Source organism: Anomalospiza imberbis, chromosome 3 (genome assembly GCF_031753505.1).
Source record: "Anomalospiza imberbis isolate Cuckoo-Finch-1a 21T00152 chromosome 3, ASM3175350v1, whole genome shotgun sequence".
NCBI classification, from domain to species: domain Eukaryota; kingdom Metazoa; phylum Chordata; class Aves; order Passeriformes; family Viduidae; genus Anomalospiza; species Anomalospiza imberbis.
The window spans coordinates 238059-261806 of NC_089683.1; the positions used below are offsets into that span (position 1 = coordinate 238059).

The 23748-nt window shown below is 66.6% G+C and overlaps 2 protein-coding genes across 7 annotated transcripts; both read right to left on the reverse strand.

The window, feature by feature from the left end:
* Nucleotides 1-1325: 1325 nt before the first annotated feature.
* On the reverse strand, nucleotides 1326-9836 carry MPV17 (mitochondrial inner membrane protein MPV17). Of its 5 annotated transcripts, XM_068183080.1 has the most exons (7): nucleotides 9690-9836; nucleotides 4446-4561; nucleotides 4058-4150; nucleotides 3738-3833; nucleotides 2217-2249; nucleotides 2017-2069; nucleotides 1450-1941 (listed from the first exon to the last, which is right to left on the reverse strand). In XM_068183080.1, exons 1-7 carry the CDS (start codon nucleotides 9760-9762, stop codon nucleotides 1872-1874), a joined length of 534 nt encoding a protein of 177 aa, XP_068039181.1. In that variant the 5' UTR covers nucleotides 9763-9836; the 3' UTR covers nucleotides 1450-1871. The 5 variants fall into 5 exon arrangements, with proteins under 5 accessions (XP_068039178.1, XP_068039180.1, XP_068039179.1 ...); XM_068183077.1 differs by lacking the exon at nucleotides 4058-4150 and having other exon boundaries at nucleotides 1326-1941; nucleotides 2219-2249; nucleotides 9690-9811; XM_068183079.1 differs by lacking the exon at nucleotides 9690-9836 and having other exon boundaries at nucleotides 1326-1941; nucleotides 2219-2249; nucleotides 4058-4313; nucleotides 4446-4551.
* CAD (carbamoyl-phosphate synthetase 2, aspartate transcarbamylase, and dihydroorotase) lies at nucleotides 9807-23638 on the reverse strand. 2 transcript variants are annotated; one of them, XM_068183075.1, is made up of 45 exons: nucleotides 23499-23638; nucleotides 23139-23278; nucleotides 22065-22194; nucleotides 21720-21862; nucleotides 21467-21608; nucleotides 20789-20960; nucleotides 20531-20716; nucleotides 20351-20463; nucleotides 20103-20248; nucleotides 19886-20017; nucleotides 19432-19665; nucleotides 19128-19349; nucleotides 18638-18826; nucleotides 18302-18426; nucleotides 18089-18222; nucleotides 17902-18014; nucleotides 17553-17803; nucleotides 17236-17482; nucleotides 17027-17125; nucleotides 16710-16934; nucleotides 16452-16634; nucleotides 16140-16358; nucleotides 15890-16057; nucleotides 15627-15809; nucleotides 15450-15554; nucleotides 15126-15374; nucleotides 14838-14919; nucleotides 14492-14658; nucleotides 14223-14387; nucleotides 14015-14146; nucleotides 13736-13937; nucleotides 13468-13658; nucleotides 13259-13399; nucleotides 13055-13150; nucleotides 12847-12985; nucleotides 12701-12748; nucleotides 12185-12229; nucleotides 11925-12082; nucleotides 11764-11838; nucleotides 11461-11673; nucleotides 11176-11301; nucleotides 10923-11078; nucleotides 10742-10843; nucleotides 10561-10655; nucleotides 9807-9937 (listed from the first exon to the last, which is right to left on the reverse strand). In XM_068183075.1, the coding sequence occupies exons 1-45, from the start codon at nucleotides 23581-23583 to the stop codon at nucleotides 9835-9837; spliced, it is 6771 nt and encodes a 2256-aa protein (XP_068039176.1). In that variant the 5' UTR covers nucleotides 23584-23638; the 3' UTR covers nucleotides 9807-9834. The 2 variants fall into 2 exon arrangements, with proteins under 2 accessions (XP_068039176.1, XP_068039177.1); XM_068183076.1 differs by lacking the exon at nucleotides 12701-12748.
* Nucleotides 23639-23748: the final 110 nt, after the last annotated feature.

A 23748-nucleotide genomic window follows, 5' to 3' on the forward strand; every position in this document is an offset into this window, starting at 1 on the left:
CGGGGCACGGCCCTGCCCGCAGCGAGCAGCACATGGTGTCGTGCCCCCATGACGTGATCCGGCAGGAAGGCTGGCACCTGGCACCGCTTCCTGCAGCGGCAGGGCAGAGCCCTCAGCAGGGGCTGGGCTCGGCCCCCCGAGCCCTGGCAGCCCCATGCTGGGGCGGCTGCTCCTGGGGACAAGTGGCTCATTCCACGTGGCTCTTGCCATGCTCGCAGCTCTCTCGTTGCTGACAGAGAGAGCCTCCTGCACCCCCAGAGGGAGCTGCAAGAGGCTCAGCACCTCAGAGCTGCAAATTCCTGCCACCCACAGCACCCACCCCACAGGCTGTAGAGAGCTTAAGTCCCACACAGAACCCAAGGCCCCCCAAGTACTGGTGCCATCCGTGCATGGCCCCAGTCCTGTGCTGCTCCTCTGAGCACTGTTGGGGGGGAAGAGGGCTGCAGCTGCAGCCCCTCCTGTCCCCTGCCTCACCCCTCAGGCCTGTGCAGGATTTGCCTCCTCTGTGTTCCAGGTTGTACCCACCCGGCTGGAGCAGCCCCAAAGCTGGGGTCAGCACAGAACCAGACCGTGGCGAGGATGAGGGTGGAGGACAGATGGTGAATACCCTCCATGAAGGCCACGCTGGCAGAGCCCAGGTGCTGCTGGCAGCATGGGGATGGCTCTGTCCAGCTGTGTGGGGCTGCAGTAGCGCAGGTGAGGGGGCCAGAGCTCAGGACTCCACAGAGGTGAGAGGAACCCCCGTGGTGCCACCAGCTCCACTTGGAGCCCCTGGTCGGGATGTGCTGGGCAGGAACACTGTGGGAGCTGGACACTGTGTGTGTGGGACACTGTGTGCTCGCTGCCATGCAGGGTGAGCATGGACACATCCCCAGGGGCAGCAGCGCAGGCAGTGGCAGCTCCACGGGGCTTCTCTCCGGCATGACAGGCAGGCTTGTCTCAGACATGGCACAGGTGGATTGTGGCCCTGGCCCAGACCCAGCTCCAGCCCTACCCCCAACCCTTTCTGAACCCTCTCCGGATGCACAAACCCTGCACCAAGCAAGCCCTGACCCTGGGGGTACTCGGCACCCAGCATCAGGACTTTGGCTCCATCGACCTCATTTCACTGCTCTGCAGCTGTGGAGGCACCATCACAGCCCATGGAACAGCTTCAGTAGGACCTGATGACCCCCTAAACCACCATCCACCCTCTGTCAGTCCCCTCTCTAGCCAGTGGGACAGACCAGCCCAGCCTGCAGTCCCTAGCCCCATGCTTGGTGCCTTGAGATGAGTCAGAGTGGACTTGTTGATCCATAACAGAACAGTTGCTCTAGAACAACATCTTCAGGGCCTGGGGGCATGTTGGGCCACAAGCCCCAGGGCCATGGGAATCAAAAGTGAAGACCACTGTTTATTGATGCTTTGACTGTCCACAGCAGAGCCACAGCAAACCTTGTTTTCAGCCTGCAGTGACCCCAGCTCTGTGCCCACGGCACAGCCAGCCCAGGGCCAGCCCTGCTCCATTTCCACTCCTCTTTTCCCTTGGGATGTGCCATGGGAAAGGTCAGAGTGACGCTCAGGGCAGGAGCACCCTGTGTGCAGGGCTCGGAAATGGTTGAGCACAGACAGAGAACTGCATCGTGGGCAGAGATGCTGCACAGCATGGCTAGAGCAGATCCAGGCCTGTCCTGGCACCATCTTCTCCCTGGGGCAGTGGGGGCTGTGGCCACAGGGGATGGTGTTCCCCTGAGAAAAGAGCAGAATGGCTGCTGCAGGACCCTGTGTGTCCCAGCCTGCCCACGGCCACGCGTGCCCATGGCCAGGGCTCTGAGCTGTGGTGGGGTCAGGAGTGCACAGGCTGGGCACAGGCACGGGACACGGCTCGTGCCTCACATCCGATTCGCTTTCCAGGACAGGTAGCAGTTCCAGACGATGGCAACACATTGGACAACAGCCAGCCTGGGGACAGAGGGGACAGGGTCTGCAGCTGCCCGCTCAGGGGGCAGGGACTGGGCACCAGGGCCGCAACACTACCTGTGCTGCAGAGGCACAAAGTAGAAGTTCGCAATCTGCACGGGTGGCCAGATCTGGGCAGAGAAGGGGAGGAGCGGTGAGGAGCCCTGCCAGGATCCCTGTCCCACACCCACCCCTGCCTGGCATTCAGGGTATCCCACAGAGCCCACGGTAGCCCCATGGAGGAGACGGGACAGGGACACAGATGTGCCAGCACTCACACAGTAATTGGTCATCAGGGCATCCATGTAGTCCTGGAAGAAAAAGGAGGTGTGAGCACTCAGAGGGCCCCCATCCTTGCCACTGGTCCCCCAACTCCACGCTGGGGTCCTCCACACTGCTGGGCACGGAGCCCCTGCAGCCCTGCCACGCCTTCCCACGGCCATCAGGGCGGCAGGGAGAGGGTGACCAGAACCATCCCCACTGAGAGCCCTGTGTGCTATAGCCAGGGTACATGGGCCCATGGCTTGGCCCCCCAGTGTGGGCTGTGAGCCCCTTTTCAGCTCAGTGCTCCCCCAGGCCCCTCCTGGGCACCGCACGGCAGAAACAGAGAGGGGCACTGAGCTGGGGCAACTGCTCTGGGAGCCCAGGTGCTGCCTTGTCCTCGTGCCACAGCCTCGGCCGTGTCGCATCCCTGTCCCGTGGCAGCAGGACAAGTCCCTCCTGCAGCTTGGCTGTGACTCAGCCAGGAGGCCGGGCTCCTCCTGGCGCTGGCCAGCAGCCCAGGACGGGGTGAGCGGGCGCGGGGTGATGGATGCTCTGCTGACGCTTCCTCTGCGTGGGGAGAGGCGGATGCGCCCCAAGCCAGGGGTGAAGGTGCTGCCAGCGCTGCTGCCCACCCCCAGCCCATCACCCCCTGCCAGGCCAGGGCTCCCAGGAGCCACAGCTCACACAAATCACCAACCACGGCAGGATTCCCTGGGGAAGGCAAGGCAAGATCCATGGCATGAGCTGGTCAGGATGCAGCAGGGGAAGATGGATGTGAGCACTCAGAGTGCTGCCTGTGCCCACGATCTGTTCACGTGTGCCCTTAGGGTGCCTCGGAGCTCCCCATGCCCCGGCTGTGGCTTGCAGAGCCTGACGAAAGCAGAGGTGATGTGATCCCGCCCCGGGATCTCCTTCCTGCACTCTGGGGCAGGACGAGGGGCACGTGCTGGCAGCCCAGTGTGTAGCAGGCTGGTGACTGGGTGCCCCCACGCAGAGGAATGAACCCTGGGTGGTGGCACTCCAGCAGAGCTCCAGCCAGGCTGGGGCCGTTCACAGGCAGCTCGGACAGCAGCAGCGAGAGAGGCTCGTGCTGCCGCTCCTGGCAGCCACACGACCACCCCAGCGTGCCTCATCCTGTGGCAGGTGGGCACCCACTCCCCAGTGACTCACACTGGACACGCTGACTCAGTGTTCACACTGGTTTCCAGCAATTACTGTTAATGGGAGTCATCTCGGTAATTGCTCTGGAGACCCAGCCAGGAGCAGGGCTGGACAGCACGCTCATGGCACCCGTGTCTGGCCCAGGTGGGACCCCGGTGCTCGCCCACAGGACAGTGGAACCCGCCAGTTCCGTGCCAGAGGAACTGGCCCCGGCACCAGTACGTGGACTGGCAGCACTGGGCACCCAACACGCCCAGGGCCGTGGGACCCAGTGCCTGGGCATGGGCACGGACACAAATGGGAGCAGCCGTCGGGGCCAGCACACAGGGAGGAGCTGCCAGGGCCCCACAGGTGCCCAGGGCAGCAGCACATACCTGCTGGATCTTGGACCAGTTCTCCTGCACCGACAGCCCATTCGTGGCCCCTGTGACAGCCAGGAAGCAGCCAAGGAAGCACGGAGCGAAACCCCCCTGCGAGACAGGAGCCCCGGCTGATGCTGGGGAGCTCATGGTGTGTGGAGCCAGGCTGGCCATGGCCAGCCTCTGCCAAAATGCCCACGCCAGCCCTCCACAGCAGTGAGGCTGGGCCCAGCTCAGGCATTGGGGTCTCAGAGCAGGCTGGAAACTTGCCACAGGGACTGTCCTGTCCCCACTGCCCCAGTCCCACACAACACCCTCACCCATGTCACACCAACCTGGTCCAGGATCACCTTCTTCACAGCCACAACTTTCGTATTCCCTGGGATGAGCCAATCCAGGATCCTGTACCAGCTGCCCACAACAGGGCCCTGCAGGAGCCAGGGGGTGAGGAGCATCATCTGCCCTCACTGGTCACAGGGGTCAGGGCTGGGGGCCTCCAGGACAGGTTACCTGGCCCTGCTCCAGCTCTGGACCACAGAGACATGCTCATCCTATGCTGCTTCTGCTCCATAGAACTGGCCCTGCTCATGGCTACTGGAGGTGGCACCAGGATGGCCCAACTCACAGTCCACCACCACAGTCCCACCCTGCTGAAGGAGCCCTCCCATCCCATCCCATCCCATCCCATCCCATCCCATCCCATCCCATCCCATCCCCACTCACCACAAAGCAGAAGCCAATGGCCATCATTTTCAGGGTGCGGGGGCAGTGGTGCCCGCGTAGCCCCCGCTGCTCCACCAGCTGCTGTGCAATCACATCCCCAGCTCCCATGAGGGCCCCTGCAACCAGCACAGCCCATTGAGGCAGGCCAGACCCCCGTGTGACCTGCCCACAGCTGGGCCCCCTGCCCCAGGATGCCTGAGCCTGTTCCAACCCTGCCGGCTCTGTCCCAGCTGCAGCTCCCCAGCCTGCACCAAACCCCACCACACAGGCGTCCCGCTCTGCCAAGGCCTGCACCAAACCCCATGGCACAGGCGTCCTGCTCTGCCAATGCCTGCACCAAACCCCACCACACAGGCGTCCTGTTCTGCCAGTGCCTGCACCAAACCCCACCGCACAGGCGTCCCGCTCTGCCAATGCCTGCACCAAACCCCACCACACAGGCGTCCCGCTCTGCCAGTGCCTGCACCAAACCCCACCACACAGGCGTCCCGCTCTGCCAGTGCCTGCACCAAACCCCACCACACAGGCGTCCTGCTCTGCCAATGCCTGCACCAAACCCCACCGCACAGGCGTCCCGCTCTGCCAAGGTCTGCACCAAACCCCACCACACAGGCGTCCTTCTCTGCCAAGGCCTGCACTAAACCCCACCACACAGGCGTCCCGCTCTGCCAATGCCTGCACCAAACCCCACGGCACAGGCATCCCGCTCTGCCAATGCCTGCACCAAACCCCACCACACAGGCATCCTGCTCTGCCAAGTGCCTCAGGGCTCTCACCGCAGCATCTCTGGTCAGAACAGTCCCAGCTGCACCTCCTCCCCGTGACCCGGACACAGGGCAGACCCGTCACCCAGGCTCCACGGTGCTGGCAGAGCAGAGCCTGCCCAGCTGCTGCCCATGATCTCCACCTCAGCCTTTCCCACAGCACCCCCAAATCTCTCCCTGGACACCGGGCAGGCTCTGCCGACTGTGATCCCCTCCCTGGAGACCAGCTCTCTGCCTGCATCCCCCACCAGCCAGGATGGGCAGAACGTGCTCCCCGCTGCCCCAGCCCCTTGCCACAGCTGGCTGCTGGCACAGCTCCTGGCCCTGTTTCTAGATCAGTGTCCCCGGTGGGGTGCTGCCCGGCTGGGTCTCTGGCAGCTCCTGCTCCATCCTACACCCCTGACCCCTTCGACGCAACTCAGCTGGCCCAGTGCTGCCCCCTCCAGCTGCTCCCCCGGCCCTGGCGGCTCCTGCTCCCTCTCCCCACTCCCCCGAGACGGTTCCCTGGCAGGTCTCCAGCTCCGCTGCCGCTCTGCTCCGTCCTCGGAAGCCCTGAGCCCAGCAAACCCTCAGCCTGACGGGCGCCAGCCCCAGCAGCCCCTGTCCCAACAGCCCCAGCCACGACCAGCTCGGTACCAGCCCTTCCCCAGGGACTTCGTCGGTGGTCCCTCATGGACAGGGGCCCAGCTCCCTGTCCCCACACCATGGCATGTGCTCCCTGAAGCTCACCGGCCCAGGCCCTGCAGCCACACAGAGCTGCTGCACTCCCAGCAGCACCACCTGCTGCCTCACAGGCTCCATCTCCCACCCCAGACCAGCCCCAGGATCTGAGGGTCTGTCCCCCAGCCTCGAGAGACCCCACACCCCCCATGATGGCAGAGCAGCCCCACCAGCTCACGGGCCACAACAGCACCGGGCAGGGGGTGGAGGCAGGTGCTGGACTCCAGACCAGCACAGCCAGAGCACCGGCTGCTTGCACGGCAGCACTCCCTGGAGCTGCACTCCCTGGAGGTGCACTCCCCGGAGCTGCACTCCCAGCAGCTGCACTCCCAGCAGCTGCACTCCCTGGAGGTGCACTCCCTGGAGGTGCACTCCCAGCAGCTGCACTCCCCGGAGCTGCACTCCCCGGAGCTGCACTCCCAGCAGCTGCACTCCCCGGAGCTGCACTCCCAGCAGCTGCACTCCCCGGAGCTGCACTCCCAGCAGCTGCACTCCCAGCAGCTGCACTCCCTGGAGGTGCACTCCCTGGAGGTGCACTCCCAGCAGCTGCACTCCCCGGAGCTGCACTCCCTGGAGGTGCACTCCCAGCAGCTGCACTCCCCGGAGCTGCACTCCCCGGAGCTGCCCTCCCAGCAGCTGCACTCCCCGGAGCTGCACTCCCAGCACCTGCACTCCCCGGAGCTGCACTCCCGGCAGCTGCACTCCCTGGAGCTGCATTCCCCGGAGCTGCACTCCCCGGAGCTGCACACCTGTGGATATTCTCAGTTCAGTCAGAGAGAAAAACAGAGGGTTTTCTAACCAGGTGAGAGCCTGGGAGACAGTTGGGAAAGAATGTAAATAATTCTCTAGTCTATCTTGTTGTTCACATCGTTTAGAGATAGGTTCTGCCACCGTGCGTCATTCACTGCACACCAATGGTGTGAGTGTTTTTACTCTAAGACCAATGAAATCAGTCCGCACGATGTTCTCCATAAATACAGCGGTGCATTTGAAATAAAGGGGAGTCCATTCTCTAGCCTTTGATTTGGAGTCATTTTCGTTCCCGTCCTGCTCTACAGCGACACACTCCCAGCAGCTGCACTCCCCGGAGCTGCATCCCCAGCAGCTGCACTCCCCTCAGCTGTACTCCCAGCAGCTGCATTCCCTGGAGCTGCACTCCCCGGAGCTGCACTCCCTGGAGCTGCACTCCCCGGAGCTGCATCCCCAGAAGCTGCACTCCCTGGAGCTGCATCCCCAGCAGCTGCACTCCCCGGAGCTGGGTGCAGGGCACGGCGCTCATGGAGAACACAGCAGGCACCGCTGTTACTCATGCAGCGCCGAAGGCTCTGGGTACAGTGCCCAGAAGTGATGAGGCTGTGCCGGGAGGGACAGACCTGTCTGTGCATCCCTTCCTGGGCCTGGGGATGCAGCCAGGTCCGGCCCCTTGCAATGACTCCAGCAACAGTGCCTGCCCAGGGTGCCACCAGCACAGCCCAGCCACAGCTCCTGTGTGGGGCTGGAGCTTTCATCCCAGCCAAACCTGGTGCCCAGGGTGCCCAGCCAACCCCCAGGTTGATGCTCTTGTGACCAGAGGACTCTGAGTGGGACCCAAACCTGAGCAGGGCACCAAATTCATGGCCATGGCATTGCCAGGGCAGGAGCAGGGGACTGCTCTCCACAGGCAGAGAGGGACAGGAGGGTCACGGCTGCAGGCACGTGCTACTGCCCACTGTGTCCAGGCCCTGCTGGCAGCCTGGCCCAGCGCCCAGGATGCAGGAGGCAAAGCCCTGCCTGACCCCGGAGCCCACGGACTGCAGCTCGGCCAGCAAGTGTGGCTGGGCACAGTGGGCACGGCCAGCTGCCAGCAGCTCCCTGGCCTGGCCCCAGCTGGCAGCACTGGGGTCTCTGGGAGCAGCAAGAGAAGGCAGGGCTGGAGGCTGGGATGGACCTGGCACAGGGCACAGGACCCGGGAAGCTGCACGGGCCACTGCACGGGCAGCAGCTGAGGGGCTGAGCCCAGCCACGACGGGCAGCACTTGTGGAAGCTCCGAGGAGAGCAGGAGCGTTCATGCCCCGCCGGGCTGGGGCTGGGCACCTGCCGCAGCAGGGAGAGCCCAGCCCGAGGGCAGAAACTCCTGGGCTGGTGGAGCCATACCAGCAGCAGCCCGGCACCCACAGCGGGCCGTGCCTGCCGTGGCTCAGCCCCGCAGGCTGACAGAGCCTGGGGCAGGGGCTGTGTCACAGCTCCTGAAGCAGCAACAGGCAGAGCAGAGCCGAGGAGCCAGCCCGGGGCCACAGCGGGCAGGGCCAGCCCTGGGGAGCCCCTCCCAGCTCCACGCTGGCCTCCCGCCAAGCACAGGGGGACGTGCTGCCAGCAATAGACTCCATGACATCCGATAAAAATAACAGCAGGAACAGCTAAGCGGCCTGGCGGGGCCCCAGCAGCCAGGCAGGGGGGCACCGTGCCACCCCCCCCGCGGCCATCAGGGCCCAGGGCCAGTGAGTGCACAGTGAGGGGAGCCCCCAGCTCAGCAGGGCACCCCCAGGCCCCGGGGTTGTGCTTTCCCAGCATCCTGGGCTGCTGGGAGCAGGGCAGGGGAAGGGCAGGGAGAATCAGGGTGGGGGCGAAGTGGTGGTGCCAGGGAGGCTGCAAAGAGCACGCAGGGACCCTCCAGCTCCCACCCATCAGCCACCACACAGCCCCGAGAACACGCGGAACCAGCAGGACACGCTCTCCCACCACCAGAGTCAGCCTCAGGGGGCTGGGGGGAGGGAGCAGAGGAGGGGGGCAGAGCTGCCTGGTGCCCCAGGGCTACAAACCCTCGGAGCAGCAGAGGCACGAGCCAACAGCGGGGCAGATTCATGGCACCTCACAGCTCTGCAAGCAGCAGCAGCGTTAGGGAGATTCAGTCGCCTTGCAGAGCCCCGGGAGCCTCTCCTCAGGCAGCACCCCTGTGCCTTCACCGCTGAGTGCTGGCAAACACGGAAGAGCCGAGCCCCTGTGAATTCCCTGTGCCGCAGCTCAGCATCCATCCCCTCCAGGTGAGGGGGGCCCCAGGACAGTGTCCCCCGGGTCGGGGTGTGAGGGCTGCGCTCCCTTACTGTCCCCACGAGCGCTGTGGCTCCAGCACAGACCCCTGGCAGAGATGTCCTGAGCCGGGAGGCAGCCAGGGCTCTGCTCCTGGTGCGGCACACGGGGGTCCCCGCTGATCCCCCTAAGACAGACCCCTGAGGCACTGGAGCGCCCCTGCCCTGCCTCCTGCGCGGTGACGGTGCCCACACAGCGGGGCGAGGGGCTGTGCAGGCCGAGTGTGTGTGCCGGAGCCCGGGGAGCGCGGCCGTGCGCCGGCAGGGGCCGGGCAGGGGCAGTCGGTGCCGGGAGCGCGGCCGTGCGCCGGCAGGGGCCGGGCAGGGGCAGTCGGTGCCGGGAGCGCGGCCGTGTGCCGGCAGGGGCCGGGCAGGGGCAGTCGGTGCCGGGAGCGCGGCCGTGTGCCGGCAGGGGCAGTCGGTGCCGGGAGCGCGGCCGTGCGCCGGCAGGGGCCGGGCAGGGGCAGTCGGTGCCGGGAGCGCGGCCGTGCGCCGGCAGGGGCCGGGCAGGGGCCCTCTGTGCCGGGAGCGCGGCCGTGCGCCGGCAGGGGCCGGGCAGGGGCAGTCGGTGCCGGGAGCGCGGCCGTGCGCCGGCAGGGGCAGCGCCGGGAGCCGCGCTCCGGGGCGGGAGGGCTGCGTGCGGGGCCGGGGGTCTCAGGGCGCGGCCGCCGCGGGGGCCGGGCCCGTCCCTTACCGGCCGTGAGCGCCTGCGCCGCCCCGGGCCGCCGCGCCAGCAGCCGCCCGCAGCCCCTCCACAGCGCCGCCATGGCCCCGCGTGTCGCGGCGCGGTGACGCGTGTCGCGGCGCGATGTCGTGTCGCGACCGAGAGCGTTTATTGGTCAGTAGCGGCCCAGCACCGTGGCCAGCAGCGCCATCCGGATGTACATCCCGTTCTCCGCCTGCCGGAAGTACGCGGCGCGCGGGTCCGAGTCCACCTCCACGCTGCGGGATGGCGTCGTCAGCGGGCACCGTCCGGTCCCGAGCCCGCCCCGCGGTCCCCGAGCCCGCCCGCGCCCCGGCACCTCTGGCACCCCCCCCGGGACCCTCGGGATCCGCCCTGGAGCCACTGACCCACGTGGAAGTCCTGACACGCCCCGGGCCCGGCACCCACCGCACCATGGAGCCTGTCCCCCAAGCCCAGCCGCTGCAGCCCCCGTGGCTCTGAGCTCTCCCCAGCCCTGCCACAGCACACCGCAGTCCTCCCGCCCCTGAACCCCGGCGCCTTCCCCGACACCCCCAGCACACCGCAGCTGCCATGGCCCTGCCGGTGCCCCAGCAGCACCAGTGCCCCAGCAGTGCCCCAGCAGTGCCCCAGTGACACCACTGCCCCAGCAGCACCACTGCCCCAGCAGTGCCCCAGTGACACCACTGCCCCAGCAGCACCACTGCCCCAGCAGTGCCCCAGCGACACCACTGCCCCAGCTCTCCCAGCGCCCTCCCACAGCCCCCATGCCCCGAGCACCCCCCTCTTCTGCCCTGTATATTTCATACCCGTTCTCCCAGACACTCCCCCCAAGCCTCCCCAGTACCCTGCAGCCGCCCTAGCCCTGTTCCCCCCTCCCCACCTGATCTCGTTGACACGGGGCAGGGGGTGCATCACCACCATCCTCTCTTTGGCCCGGGTCATGATGTGGGGCGTGAGGATGAACTGTCCGAAGCACTGAGGGAACACGCAGAGCCCTGAGCTGGGGCAGGGCAGTGCCCGGGCCCCCAGAGGGCAGCAGGACCCAGGCTCCCCTCACTCACAGCCTCGTACTCCTCGGCCCGCTGGAAGCGCTCCTTCTGGATGCGGGTCATGTAGAGCACATCTGTGTCCGGCAGCGCTTCCTCGATGCTCCCAAACTCCTCCTGCGGCAGCACCGTAAGGTCGGGGGGGGCCGCAGGGCCAGAGGGGATGTGGGGGCCAGCCCCCCACCCTGCTCCTCACCTGCTGGATGCCCCTGGAGGCCACGAAGCTGGTGATGTCGGAGGGCATGCGGAGCCCGGGAGGGGTCACGTAGCGCAGGTTGACGCGGTACAGGGTGAGCAGGCGGGCCAGGGAGTGCACCGTGCGCCCGTGCTTCAGGTCACCCACCATGGTGATCTGGGGAGAGCGGTCAGCCCGGCCTGTCCACGGCCCCTCAGGGCCTACACAGGGCCCCCTGACCCCCTGGCCGTGCCCCCTGGCCCCCGCTCCTCACCGTCATCCCGTTGACTGTGCCCAGCTCCTCCCGGATGGTGAAGATGTCCAGCAGCGCCTGCGTGGGGTGCTCCCCCACCCCGTCCCCGGCGTTGATCACCGGCTTGCGGCAATGCCTGGCGGCCAGCTGGGAGCACCGGCAAGGCAGGGCAGGTGAGCGCAGGCAGGACACAATGCCCACCGGCCCCATGGTAGCAGGAGCACAGCGCAGGTCACCATCCCTGCCCTTGGGACGGAGTCCCCAGTGCCTCCAGGAGAGGAGGCAGCTTCCCTCAGCCCCTCTCACCTCGACAGCGCCAGGCTGGGGGTGCCGCAGCACCAGCACGTCGGCGTAGCAGCACATGGTCTGCACAGAGTCAGCCAGCGACTCGCCCTTCTGCACCGAGGAGGTGGCCTCGGAGAAGGACAGGACAGAGCCACCCAGCCGGCTCATGGCTGCTGCAAAGGAGCTGCTGGTCCGCGTGCTCACCTCGTAGAACATGCTCGCCATCACCTTCCCCTGCAGGGCCGGGCTGTCACCTCGGGGAGCCCTGGCACCCCCCCCGTATGGGGCTCCCTCGGGGTGCCCAGGGGACAGCTGTGCGCTCACCTTGAGGATCTCCACGCTCCGCTCCTTCTGCACCAGCAAGCGCAGGGTGTGTGCCACGTTGAACAGGTGGGACAGCTGCGGGGACAGGTGGCACCAGGGCTCAGCCGGGGCACAGGAAGCACCAGAGCACCCACAGCCCCCGCGCCCGCCCGGCCAGGCACCTGATCCTTGGAGAACTGCTGGACAGAGAGGACGTGCTGCCCGACCAGGGCAGCGGCGGCGTGCAGCGCCGGGGAGGTCTGGGGGGCCCGCTGAGGGGACGCTTGGCGCGGGACAGGGCCCAGTGGGTGGAAGTGGCTGTCCTGGACCGCCGCTGAATCTGTGGCACCAAGAGTAGCTGGTCAGCCCACGGTGCTCCCTGAGGAGCCCAGCCACCAGCCACGGACCCCGGATCCCCACTGTGGGCCCCTGCTGCACTCACCCAGTTCCGCTGCCTTCCTGCTGCCCTTCTCACGAGTGTCCTCGTCTGGGTGGGAGAGGGGAGCAGTGGTGTTAGGGGTTGTGGGGAGAGGCGGCACCCCAGGCCCCACTCTCGTCCCAGCCTGCTGCCAGTGTGGCACAGCCCTCCTGGCACTTGGCAACACCAGGTGAAATCAAGATGGGCCTGACGCCAGGGTGATGGTCAACCAGAGCCAGGCAGTCCAAGCCCCACGTTGTGCTGCGACCCTCTCCCTCCGCACCACGCCATTCCCAACTGGCCACCCCCCAGTTCACACTGGCGGTGAGGGGTACCCGAGGTGCCGTGCAGGCTGGGGCAGGAGGGGAGAGGGCGGCATGGCCGTGCCCTGTCCTACAGCGCCCAGTCCTGGTGCTGGGTGCTGGAAGGGGCCCACAGTGGGCAGCACAGGCAGCCCGGGGCCTGCACAGCACCTGGGGGAGGGGAAGCACTCATGGGCTGCAGTTAGTGCCAGTAGTGAGTCCCCCCCCCCGACATTACCGGTGCCTCGGGCGCCCGGGCGGTGCGCGGCTCCCAGCCTCTGGAATGCTGAACGGGACACAAGGGCTGGCGTCAGCGGGGCCGCCCAGCCACGGTCCCAGACCCGGCCCCCAGACAGCGTGCCCGCTGCCCGCCCACCCCCCTACCTGGCAGCCCGGGGTCCGGGGCTCGGTGGATGCAGGGCGGGAGGTGGAAGCGTCCCTCACCCGCAGGGCCAGGCCGGCGGGGGCTGGGGGCTCGTCCACGCAGCACCTCACCAGCCACGTGCCGGGACGGCTCAGGGGTCTGAAACGAGAGACCAAGCTGGAGCTAGGGCAGAGAGGGACCCCCTGCCAGGTCTGTACACCCCAGTACCTTCACACTCTCCTTGGTGGGGGCACCATGTGGCAGCAGTGCAGCTCCCGAGGTCCACTTCTTCACATCCTGTCCATAGCCAGGGGGCACCAGCACCTGCAACCAAGGCAGGGATGGGATTAGGGAAATGGGGTCAGCACTGGGAGACCCCCTCTGTGATGGGGGATGCCCTCAATACAGGAAGAAAAGCACCTAGGACCTTACCTGCCCATCGATGTAGGCAACCTCCCCGCGCAGGACTACCCTCCGCACTGTCCCCTTGACCTGCATGCCCTCAAAGGGGGTCCAACGGGCCTTGGAGAAGACTGTGCTGCTGGGGATGATCCATTCCTGCTCCAGGTCCACCTGCCAGGACAGCGGGTCAGAGACAGAAGGGTGGGGGCTGCACCTGGGGCGGGTGGGCAAGGACACACCTCCACATAGGTGTCCTCCTGCACTGGTAGCCCAAAGATCTTGCGAGGGTTCTCATAGAGGCGCTGGACGATGTCCTCCACGCTGAGTCTCCCCTCAGAGACGGCCGTCAGCAGCAGCGGCAGCATCGTCTCCAGGCCAGGGTACCCAGGGGGCGGCTCCTGCCCCTGCTTCTCCTCCAGCGTGTGGGGTGCTGCAGGATGGGGCTGGTCACCGGGGGCTGTCCCCACCGCCTTCCCCGCCCCATGGCCACCATCCCTGGGGACTTACCGTGGTCAGTGGCAAAGCAGTCGATGATGTCCATGTTCTCCCAGAGCGCCTCCACGTCCTGGCGGGTGCCCAGCTCTGGCCGCACGGCTGCACGGCCCTTCCCCAGGCGCCCCAGGTCGTCCCGGCTCAGGAAGAGGTGGTGCGGGGCCACCTCGCACGTCACCGGGATGCCCCTCTGCTTGGCCGCCTTGATGAGGAGGATCTGGGGCAGCCGTGGTTAGTGGGGAACCCACAGGGCCCCGTGCTCCATCCCTGGAACCCAGGCTTCGCCCTGCTCACCTCCTCCCTGCGGGCCACGTGACAGATGTGGACAGGGCGCTGGTACAGCTGGGCCACCATCAGCACGGCGGCCACCGTCTGCCGCTCTGCGTGTGCCACGATGGGCAGGTGCCGCGGCCACTGCTCCAGGTGCTAGGGGGAACGGGGCTCGTGGGCATCGGTGCCAGGAACATATCTGCCCCGTGCCAGCCCCTGCCCTCCCGCCCACCTGCATCCACAGCGACATGTCGTCCATCCGCAGGCTGGAGAAGGTGTCGTTCAGGTACATCTTGAGCCCGGCGGCTGCCCCAGCCAGGGGGCCCAGAGTGCCAGCATTGTCCGAGGAAGCCCCCAGGAAGAGAGCAAAATCACAGCGGGCCCCGGCCTCAGCCAGCTGCAGGACAAGAGGCAGTGAGTGCTGTGGTGGGACCAGTCCCACCACCAGCAACAAGCCCGCCGCGGACAGTGAGCCCACCGTGGCTGGCAGCAGCTCCTCACCTTCTGTGCCAAGGCAAAAGAGGTGGCATCGGTGACAGCAGGGCTGGTGTTGGGCATGGCACACACCATAGTGACGCCCCCGGCCAGGGCGGCTGCCGTGCCTGATGCAAAGTCCTCCTTGTGGGTGCCCCCCGGCTCACGGAGGTGGACGTGGACATCGATCAGGCCTGGGGAGTGTCAGGGTCAGCACTGGCAGCTGCTGGCCACAGGGGACACGAGGCACGAGGGCCATCCCACCAGCCCAGCATGGAAACATCTCTCTCCACAGCGCCTGCAGGTGTGCCCAGCCAGGCTCCCAGCACTGTCCCCGTTCCGTGCTGCGTCGCTGGGGCCACTGAACACCCACCTGGCAGACGGATGAGTTTCTGGGATGTCATGCAGTCCACATGCATCTTCAGTGGGGGGGCTGCCCCAATCTGGCCCAGTGCCTGCAGGAAGAGCAGCCGTGAGGCAGGACCCAGGGTCAGGAGCAGGGGTCAGGGTGATGATGCCTGTCCGAAGTGCACCCCAAAAACAACCCCTGCACAGTAACACCCACACACAGAGCCTGCCCCACAGCACCCACAACAGGACTTCTGCAACCCTGCTTTGCTCCCTTTCCCTGCAGCCACAGTGCCCAGGTGCCCCAGCCTACCTCTACGAAGAGCTTCGTGCACTTGATGTCGATGATGAGGGGCACGGAGTAGTCGACAGCCAGGCGCCGGGTGCGGTACCCCTTGGTGACGAAGGAGGAGAGCCGGCGGCCCCCCGAGTTGCGCATAGAGAGGTTAATGACCATCTCAAAGTGGTTCTCGGCCAGGTAGTCCAGGATGCTGCGCTGGGTCTCCCGGGCACCAGCCTCGCTGCTGTCTGCCTCCTCGAAGTGCCAGTCCACAGCCTTCACCTGCAGGCAGTGACCCTGTCAGGGCCCTGCAACAGCCCAGGAGTGGCCCTGGCCCTGCAGGCCCCCAGCCCTGACCTTGATGCCGTGCTCGGTGTAGAAGTCGGCGGTGCCGAGGCTGGCATACAGGTTGTAGCCGAGGTTCTCCAGCGTCCGCACCGTGGGCAGCAGCTCACTCTTGTTCTGAAACGAACCAGGGGCGGGTCAGAGGGCGGAGAGGGAACCCCAGCCTCCCAGCAGTTTTACCCCACATACCTTGTAGCTGCCTATGGTCAGCAGAATGTTCTTCTTGGGGATCTTGAAGCCGGTGCTGAGCATGGCCTTCAGGTACGCCTCGCAGCGGTTCTCCCCAAAGCAGGCAACCTCGCCTGTGCTGGTCATCTCCACACCCAGCACCACATCAGCGCCCGCCAGGCGTGAGAAGGAGAACTGGGGCACCTGGGGCCAAGGGGATGCTCAGGGGCTGCCTGAGTATGCCTGCCCCTGCACCCCAGCCTGGCCCCATGGTCCCCACTCACCTTGACACCAACAATGCCTGTGCCCGTCATCAGCCCCACAGGCTCCACATCCTCACCCATGATCACCTGGCTGGCCAGAGCCACCAAGTCCACGCCCAGGGTCTTGGAGACAAAGGGGAAGGAGCGGGAGACACGAACATTGCACTCTATCACCTTCAGCTGGTCATCCTAGGAGAGAGGGGGCAGAATGAGGCAGGGCTGGGGATGTGGGCTGCTCTCCCCTGTCTGTGCAGTCCCCAGTCCCGGGTACCTTGGCGATGAGCTGCAAGTTGAAGGGCCCTGTGACCTGCAGCTCCTGCCCAATGGCATGGACAATGGCCTTGATGCGCTCCAGAGTCTTGGGGGTGATGTCCTGCGGGGGGGTCACCAGTGTGGCATCGCCCGAGTGCACCCCAGCGTTCTCCACGTGCTCCGAGATGGCGATGGCCACCACCACACCGTCACAGGCCACCGCATCCACGTCAATCTCCTGTGAGCGGGAACGTGGTCACAGCCCGTCCCTGGGGTGCGGGCTGGGGCTCTCAGGGGGCATCCCAGGGCTGGAGCAGCCTCCCGGATGGACCTTGGCTTCCTGGATGAACTTGGAAATGACAACAGGCTGCTCCTTGGACACAGCCACTGCGTTGCTCAGGAACTTCTCCAGATCGCTGTCCGAGTACGCCACGTTCATGGCGGCACCGCTCAGCACGTAGGAAGGGCGCACGACGCAGGGGTACCCCACCTTGCAGCAGAAGTGCTTGGCTGACTGCAGGAGAGACGGAGCTCAGCGCACACACGGAGAGCACCCTGGGGCAGCCCTCTCCTGCTCGCTGGGCCCCACCTCCATGTTGGAGAGCTCCTTCCAGAGGGGCTGGCTGATGCCGATGGAGTCGAGCAGGCGGGAGAACTTGAAGCGGTTCTCGGCCGAGTCTATGGCCTCCGGGGAGGTGCCCAGGATGCGGCACTGCTGCCGGTGCAGGGCCATGGCGATGTTGTTGGGCAGCTGCCCGCCCATGGACAGGATCACACCCTCAGGGTTCTCCAGCTCGTAGATGTCCATCACCACCTGCAGCACAGTGCGGGGCAGGGGCACGGCTGGGACAGAGCCATGGCAGGCCTCACCCAGCCCCACATCTGTCAGGGCCCCAGCCCCCTCACCTCAAAAGAAATCTCGTCAAAGTAGAGGCGATCGCACATGTCATAATCGGTGCTCACTGTCTCAGGGTTGTAATTCACCATGATTGTCTTGAAGCCCATCTATTGGGGGTGGGACAAGGTGAGCCCAGAGCCCCCAACCCCTACCCAGCCTCATTCTCTGACCAGGGACACCAACCCCGCACTCCACAGGGTGCCGGGGCCCATCTGACCTTGCGGAGCTCCTGGATGCAGCCAACAGCACACCAGTCAAACTCGACACTGCTGCCGATGCGGTAGACGCCGGAGCCAATGACCATGACGTGGGGCTCACGGAAGGCCAGGTCGTGCTCAGAGCCATTGTAGGTCAGGTACAGGTAGTTGGTTTGGGCTGGCCACTCTGCTGCCACAGTATCGATCTGCTTCACCGCTGGCAGGATCTTCAGGTCGCGCCGCATCTTCCGCACGGCCAGCTCGGTGCTGCACAGAGCTGGGTGAGTGCCAGGACCGAGGCAGGGAGCAGAACAGGGCCATCCCCTCCCCATCTCACCTGAGCACGGCCAGGGCCACCTGCTTATCGGAGAAGCCGAGCTGCTTGGCGCGCTTGAGCACGGCGGGCGGCATGGTGCCCTGCTCACCACGGTACGACTCCAGCAGCACCGCGTGGTCCGTGATGTTCTTCATTTTGTGCAGGAACCAGCGGTCAATCTTGGTCAGCTCATAGAGCCGCTCGATGGAGTACCCGGCCCGCAGCGCCGCTGCCAGCACGAAGATTCGCTTGTCCGTTGGCGTCTCCAGCTCCTGCCAGGCCAAGGTTGAGCGTGGCCGAGGGAGGCAGGTGGCCACCTCTCTCCCCAGAATGGCACAGCCAGCACAGACACCCAGACCCCAGCGCTCACCATGTCTGAGACTGGCTTCACTGTGTGATCAAAGCCCACGCAGTTCTCGTCCACCATCCTCAGAGCCTTCTGGAATGCCTCCTCAAAGTTCCTCCCAATGGCCATGACCTCCCCTGCAGAAGGTGGGGTGAGCAGGTGGATCCTGTGCCCGCCACATGCCCCACCAGTGCTGTCTCCCTGCGCTCACCCACGCTCTTCATGGAGCTGCCGATCTTGGTGCTGACGCGCAGGAACTTGCTGAGGTCCCAGCGCGGGATCTTCACCACGCAGTAGTCCAGGCTGGGCTCAAAGCTGGCCGTGGTGGAGTTGGTGACGGAGTTCCTGAGGAGGCGACAGGGGTCAGCAGCTGGGGCTGTCCCAGCAGGGCAGCACCTTGTCCCACACTGTGGTGGTACCTTACCTGAGGAGGGGCAGGGGGATGCCCAAGGCAAGTTTGGCAGCCACGTAGGCCAGCGGGTAACCAGTGGCCTTGCTGGCCAGGGCCGAGCTGCGGGAGAGCCGGGCGTTCATCTCGATGATGTAGTACTGCGGGCAGCAGGCGGGCAGGTCAGTGGGCGCCGTGGAACAGGCCAAGCCGGTGACACGGCCAGACCCACGGTGTCCCAGGGATGCTGCAGCACGGGGGCCAGCTGTGGCACAGCTTCGTGGGACAGCTGGGGCAGGACCCAGATCCCCCAGGGCAAGGCTGGCTGGGGATTGGGAGAGGGAGCCAGAACCCGCAGGGAGCTGCAAGTACCTGCTCTGACTCAGGGTTGAGGGCAAACTGGATGTTGCACTCGCCCACGATGCCCAGGTGCTGCACCACCTTGATGGCTGTGCGCCTCAGCATGAAGTACTCGGTGTCATTGAGGGTCTGGCTGGGCGCCACCACAATGGACTCGCCCGTGTGGATCCCCAGCGGGTCCAGGTTCTCCATGTTGCACACCTGGCAACAGGGGGGTCACTGCTCCACGTGCTGTCCGTGGTGTGTTCCTCCCAGTTCCCACCACATCCTCCCCTGCCCAGTCAGGACTGGAATACACGAAGTGTTCCACAGGGTGGACACCCCAGCATAGGGGTGCAGGGCTCTGGTTCACGGGGTGCAGCTCCCAGTGGCACACAGCAGCTGTGCCAGCACCACCGGAGGCACGGGGGAGCCCTCCCTGGGGACAAGGTGCAGTGTGAGCCCCCAGCCCCTGCCCCACGTCTGTCCCTCCGCAGCCCAGAGGCCTCCCTCCATCCCGTACCGTGATGCAGTTGTTGTAGGCATCTCGCACCACCTCGTACTCAATCTCCTTCCAGCCTTTCAGGGACTTGTCCACCAACACCTGGGAGGTGTGGGTGAAGGCCTGGCTCACCAGAGCCACCAGCTCCTCCCGGCTGTTGGCAAAGCCAGAGCCCAGCCCCCCCAGGGCGTAGGCGGAGCGCACCAGCACCGGGTACCCCAAGCGCTCAGCTGCCGCCTGTGCCTGCAGGGAGCAATGGGGTCACGGTGGGAACAGGAAGGACAGGACCCTGCCCTGCCCCACAGCCCCCCAGACCGCCCCAGACCTGCTCCAGGGAGGCAGCAGCCTCACTGGGTGCCACGTGCTCCCCGATCTCCTCCATCTTCTCCGCGAAGACCTTGCGATCCTCCGTCATCTCAATGGAGGCAACAGGGGTGCCCAGCACCCGCACACGGTAACGCTCCAGAACACCCGCCTTGGTCAGCTCCACGCCACAGTTGAGGGCTGTCTGCCCCCCGAAGGTCAGCAGCACCCCATCAGGCCGCTCGTTCCGGATCACCTGGGGGGCACGGGGAGGTGGGATAGAAACCACGGTGGGTCCTGTGCTTTCCAGCTGCCTTCTCCCCTGTGCTGCCCCTCAAGTCCCTTCCAACCCCACGCAGCCCTACATGCGCCAGGCTCTAGGCCATCCTCCAGCCCAGCCCCACACTCAGCCCCCAGTTCTGCCACCCCTGCATTCCCAAATCGCCCTCTCCCAGCCAGCATCCTGGGGTGCTCACCTGGGTGACGTACTCAGGGGTGATGGGCAGGAAGTACACCTTGTCTGCCAGCCCCTTGGAGGTCTGCACTGTGGCGATGTTGGGGTTGATCAGCACCGTCTGGATGTTCTCCTCCTTCAGTGCTTTGATGGCCTCATGGGGAGCAGAGGGGTCACTGCTGGTGGCCCTGGACCCCTGCCACCCCTACCGCCCCCCATGCCCTGGGGCTGGCACTCACCTGTGACCCCGAGTAATCGAACTCGCCTGCCTGCCCGATGGAAAGGCCACCGGAGCCCAGGATCAGCACCTTGCGGGGCCGGGCTGCCTCCAAGTCCCCCGCGGGTGCCTTGGTATAGGTCAGCCACTCCCGCAGGCGCTCCCGCACTGGGGGGAGATGTGGCACGCTGGGGACGGGGCACCCCCATGCACAGCCCCGTCCCGCAGCCCTTGGCCCACGTCCCAGCTGTCCCTCACACTCACACCCACCTGTCCGGGCGGTGCCGTGCCCGTCCCGCAGGTCCCGTGCCACCTCCACGAAGACGTCGAAGAGACCCTCCAGGTCCGTGGGGCCGGCGCAGTGCTCGGGGTGAAACTGGACACTGTGGAGGAGGTCAGACAGGGCACATCCCACAGCCACAGCCCCCCAACCCCAGGCCCCACGCACACCTGAAGAAGGGCTTGTGCTGGTGGACGAGGCCCTCGTTGGAGCCATCGTTGGCGTTGGTGAAGAGCGGCACCCAGCCGGGCGGGAGGCTGCCCGCCTGCACCGCGAAGCCGTGGTTCTGCGCCGTGATGAAGCAGCGCTGCGTGTCCTCGTGCAGGCAGGGCTGGTTGTGCCCGCGGTTCCCGTACCTGGGGGGCGGCACAGCTGTCAGGCAGCCCCAGCAGCCAGGACCCCCGCGGTGACTCTGGGCCCCCACTCACTTCATCTTGTAGGTACGGGCACCGAGCGCCAGGGCAAGCAGCTGGTGTCCCAGGCAGATGCCAAAAATGGGCTTGGGCTGGGGTGCATCCAGCAGCCGGCACAGGTTGGACACCGTCTCCTGGCAGAGCTGTGGGTCCCCAGGGCCATTGCTGATGAACAGCCCGTCAAAGTCTGTGTCAAGAGAGCAGCAGGGTCAGAGTGGGGCCCCCCAGCCCCTCAACATTACAGAGGGGCCCCCAAGGTCCGCACAGGCTCACAGCAGGCCCTCCTGGCTACCAGCAGAGAAGCACCCTGAGCCTGCGGCTCCTCCGACACCCCAGCAGGGTTACAACCGAGGTGTTCTGACCCCACAACACCCATCCAAGTGGCAACAAGGCCCTGCCAGTCCCCCACAGCACCCACCGCGCCCAGCCACACCAATACCGCAGTCCAGGGTCCCCCATGCCAACCACAGCAAGGCATCCCAAGCCCATGGCCCTGGTCCTGTGGTGCCACACTGAGGGCCCAAGCCCCAAAGCCACCAGGAATGATGGCACCAAGGCTCCCCACCCCACAGCACCGAGCAGGACACAGGTGCCTGCTGTCCCCAGCACCAAACATGCAGACAGTGCCAGACCCCATTCCCCCCCAACCCCCCTGGTGGGACCCCAGATTGTCCCCAGCCACTGCCATCTCACCTGCAGGGTCCAGGGGGTGGTCCCAGGGCACCACAGTGACAGCGGCCCCCCGCTTGCACAGGCACCGTATTTGGTTGTTCTTCAGGCCGCAGTCGAGCGCCGTGACACGCAGTGACCCGCCCGGGTTGAACACTCGTGGTGCCTGAGGGGAGGGAGTGGATCACCTGGGCTCCTGCTGGGGCCAGCCTCCCGCAGCGAGGGGCTCCACAGCCCCTCCACTGCCCCCCAGCCCTGCTCAGACTCCCCACCACACCTTCAGCGACACCTCCTGCACCAGGTGCTTCTTGTTGGGGTCCTCAAAGGAGAGGCTCCCCTTGGGGGTCCCATCCGGCACCAGCTTCCCCAGCAGCGTCCCCTTCTCGCGGATCTTCTTCGTCAGCGCCCGGGTATCCACCCCTGCAAGTGGGCTGTGAGACACAACCCCACGGCCCCGGCCCACCCCAGCCGCACCCTGTGCCCAGCAGCATCGCCGCCCCCAAATGCCAACGGAGGCTCAAACCCCAGGTGGGCAAAATCCAACTGAGACGGGTCTGGTTCCAGAACGTGCAGACCCACAGCCCCCACGCCCCGCCCTACTCTGCTGTCTCCCCAGTCCCACCTTCCAGCCCAGGGATGTTCTGCTCCTTCAGCCACTCATCCAGGGACTGGGATGCGCTCCAGTGGCTGGGGGTCTCTGAGCACTCGCCCACCACCAGCGCGGCCACGTGGATCTTGCTGGACTCAAACCACTGGGGGGACAGAGGGTGATCAGGGCGAGGCAGAGGGTCACCAGCCCAGGAGAAACCCCATGGAACACGGACCTCATTCCCACAGCACAGGACCAGCCCTCCCAGTGCTGGGCTGCCACTTGTCCCCACCTTGTCCCACACCTATCGCAGCGAGGCTGAGCCCAAGTCCAGCAAAGTCCCTGGATCAGGGAGCCCCAGAATGGGCTGTCCAGGCCCGCGCAGCGCTGCTGGACCGCAGCCCGCTGCCCACGCACCGACACGGCCCACGCCACGGGACCGCTCAGCTTGGCACCGCTGCGGCACAATCCAAGCACCACTCCCACCGCCCACAGCCTCGCCAGCAAGGTTCAGCCTCGCAGGTATGTCCCGTGCCATGGGATCAGGGCATCGCTTCCCGGGAGCACAGGCCACAGCAGAGACCCACAGCACAGGCCCGGAGAGGGCTGCTAACAGCGAGACCCCGCCGGGTGGGCGCGGGGAGGCCGGCAGGGCACGGCCGCAGCAGGGCTGGACTCTGCCCCAGCACGGGCGGCGTGGAGGCCAAGGGGCTGGGAGGGGGCTGGGGCCTCGAGCAGCCCCTTGCCCTGCCCCAGCCCTGCCTTGTCACAGGGCTTCGAGATTCCCACCGTGCAACAGAGCCCCGGTGAGGAAACACAGCCCCGCATGCCACGGGCTGCGAGGGCACCCCGACCCCGGCGCTCTGGGGTCTGCCCTGCCCGGCTCCGGTCCTCGCCATGTCGGGCCCCACTGCGGCCCTGGGCCCTGCAGCGTCGGAGTCAAACCTCTTCGTGCCACTATGTGCCACTCGCTGTGCCCGGGCACCGTGCCGCCCTGGCACCTCCTGCCTGCCACCCGTGCCGCCCTGGCACCCTGCAGCGTCCCGTTGTGCCACCGGCACGGCGCTACCACGGCAGGACACGCAGCCCCTCGGGGCCCCTGCTCACCCTGCTGAGGCCGAAGGCGTCGGGCTCGTCCCGGGGCACTCCGTAGTTACCGACCAGCGGGTAGGTGAGCACCAGGATCTGCGCCTTGTAGGAGGGGTCGGTGAGGGCCTCGGGGTACCCCACCATGCCAGTCTGGAACACTGCGGGGGACGGCACGGGCTGATGGGGGGGCACCGAGCCGGGCACGGGCCGGTCCCGACCCCGCGCCCCGCACAGGCCCCACGGAGAGGCCCCGAGCGGAGGGAGTCCCCGGGCCGGGACGGATCCTCTCCTTCCCGTTCTTTCTCCTTCCCGCGCCGTCGCCCGTCTCGGGCCGCCCCACGACATCCAGCGCCGGCCCGGCCCCCCGGACAGACTCACCGACTTCCCCCGCGGCGGCGGCCCCGACAGCCCCGAAGGGGCGGCCGGGGAGCACCGACCCGTCCTGCAGCACCAGCCGGGCCATGGCGCCGCCACGTGCGCTCCGGCGACTCCGCGGCGGCGACCGAGCGGGCTGCGTGCCGCCCGGCTGCAGCGGCGGCGGGAGGATCCGGGGCGGGGCCGCGCCGGGGCCGCCCCCGGGGCGGGGCGGGGCGGCGGTACCTGGCGCACCGGCCGGGGGGTCCGCGCC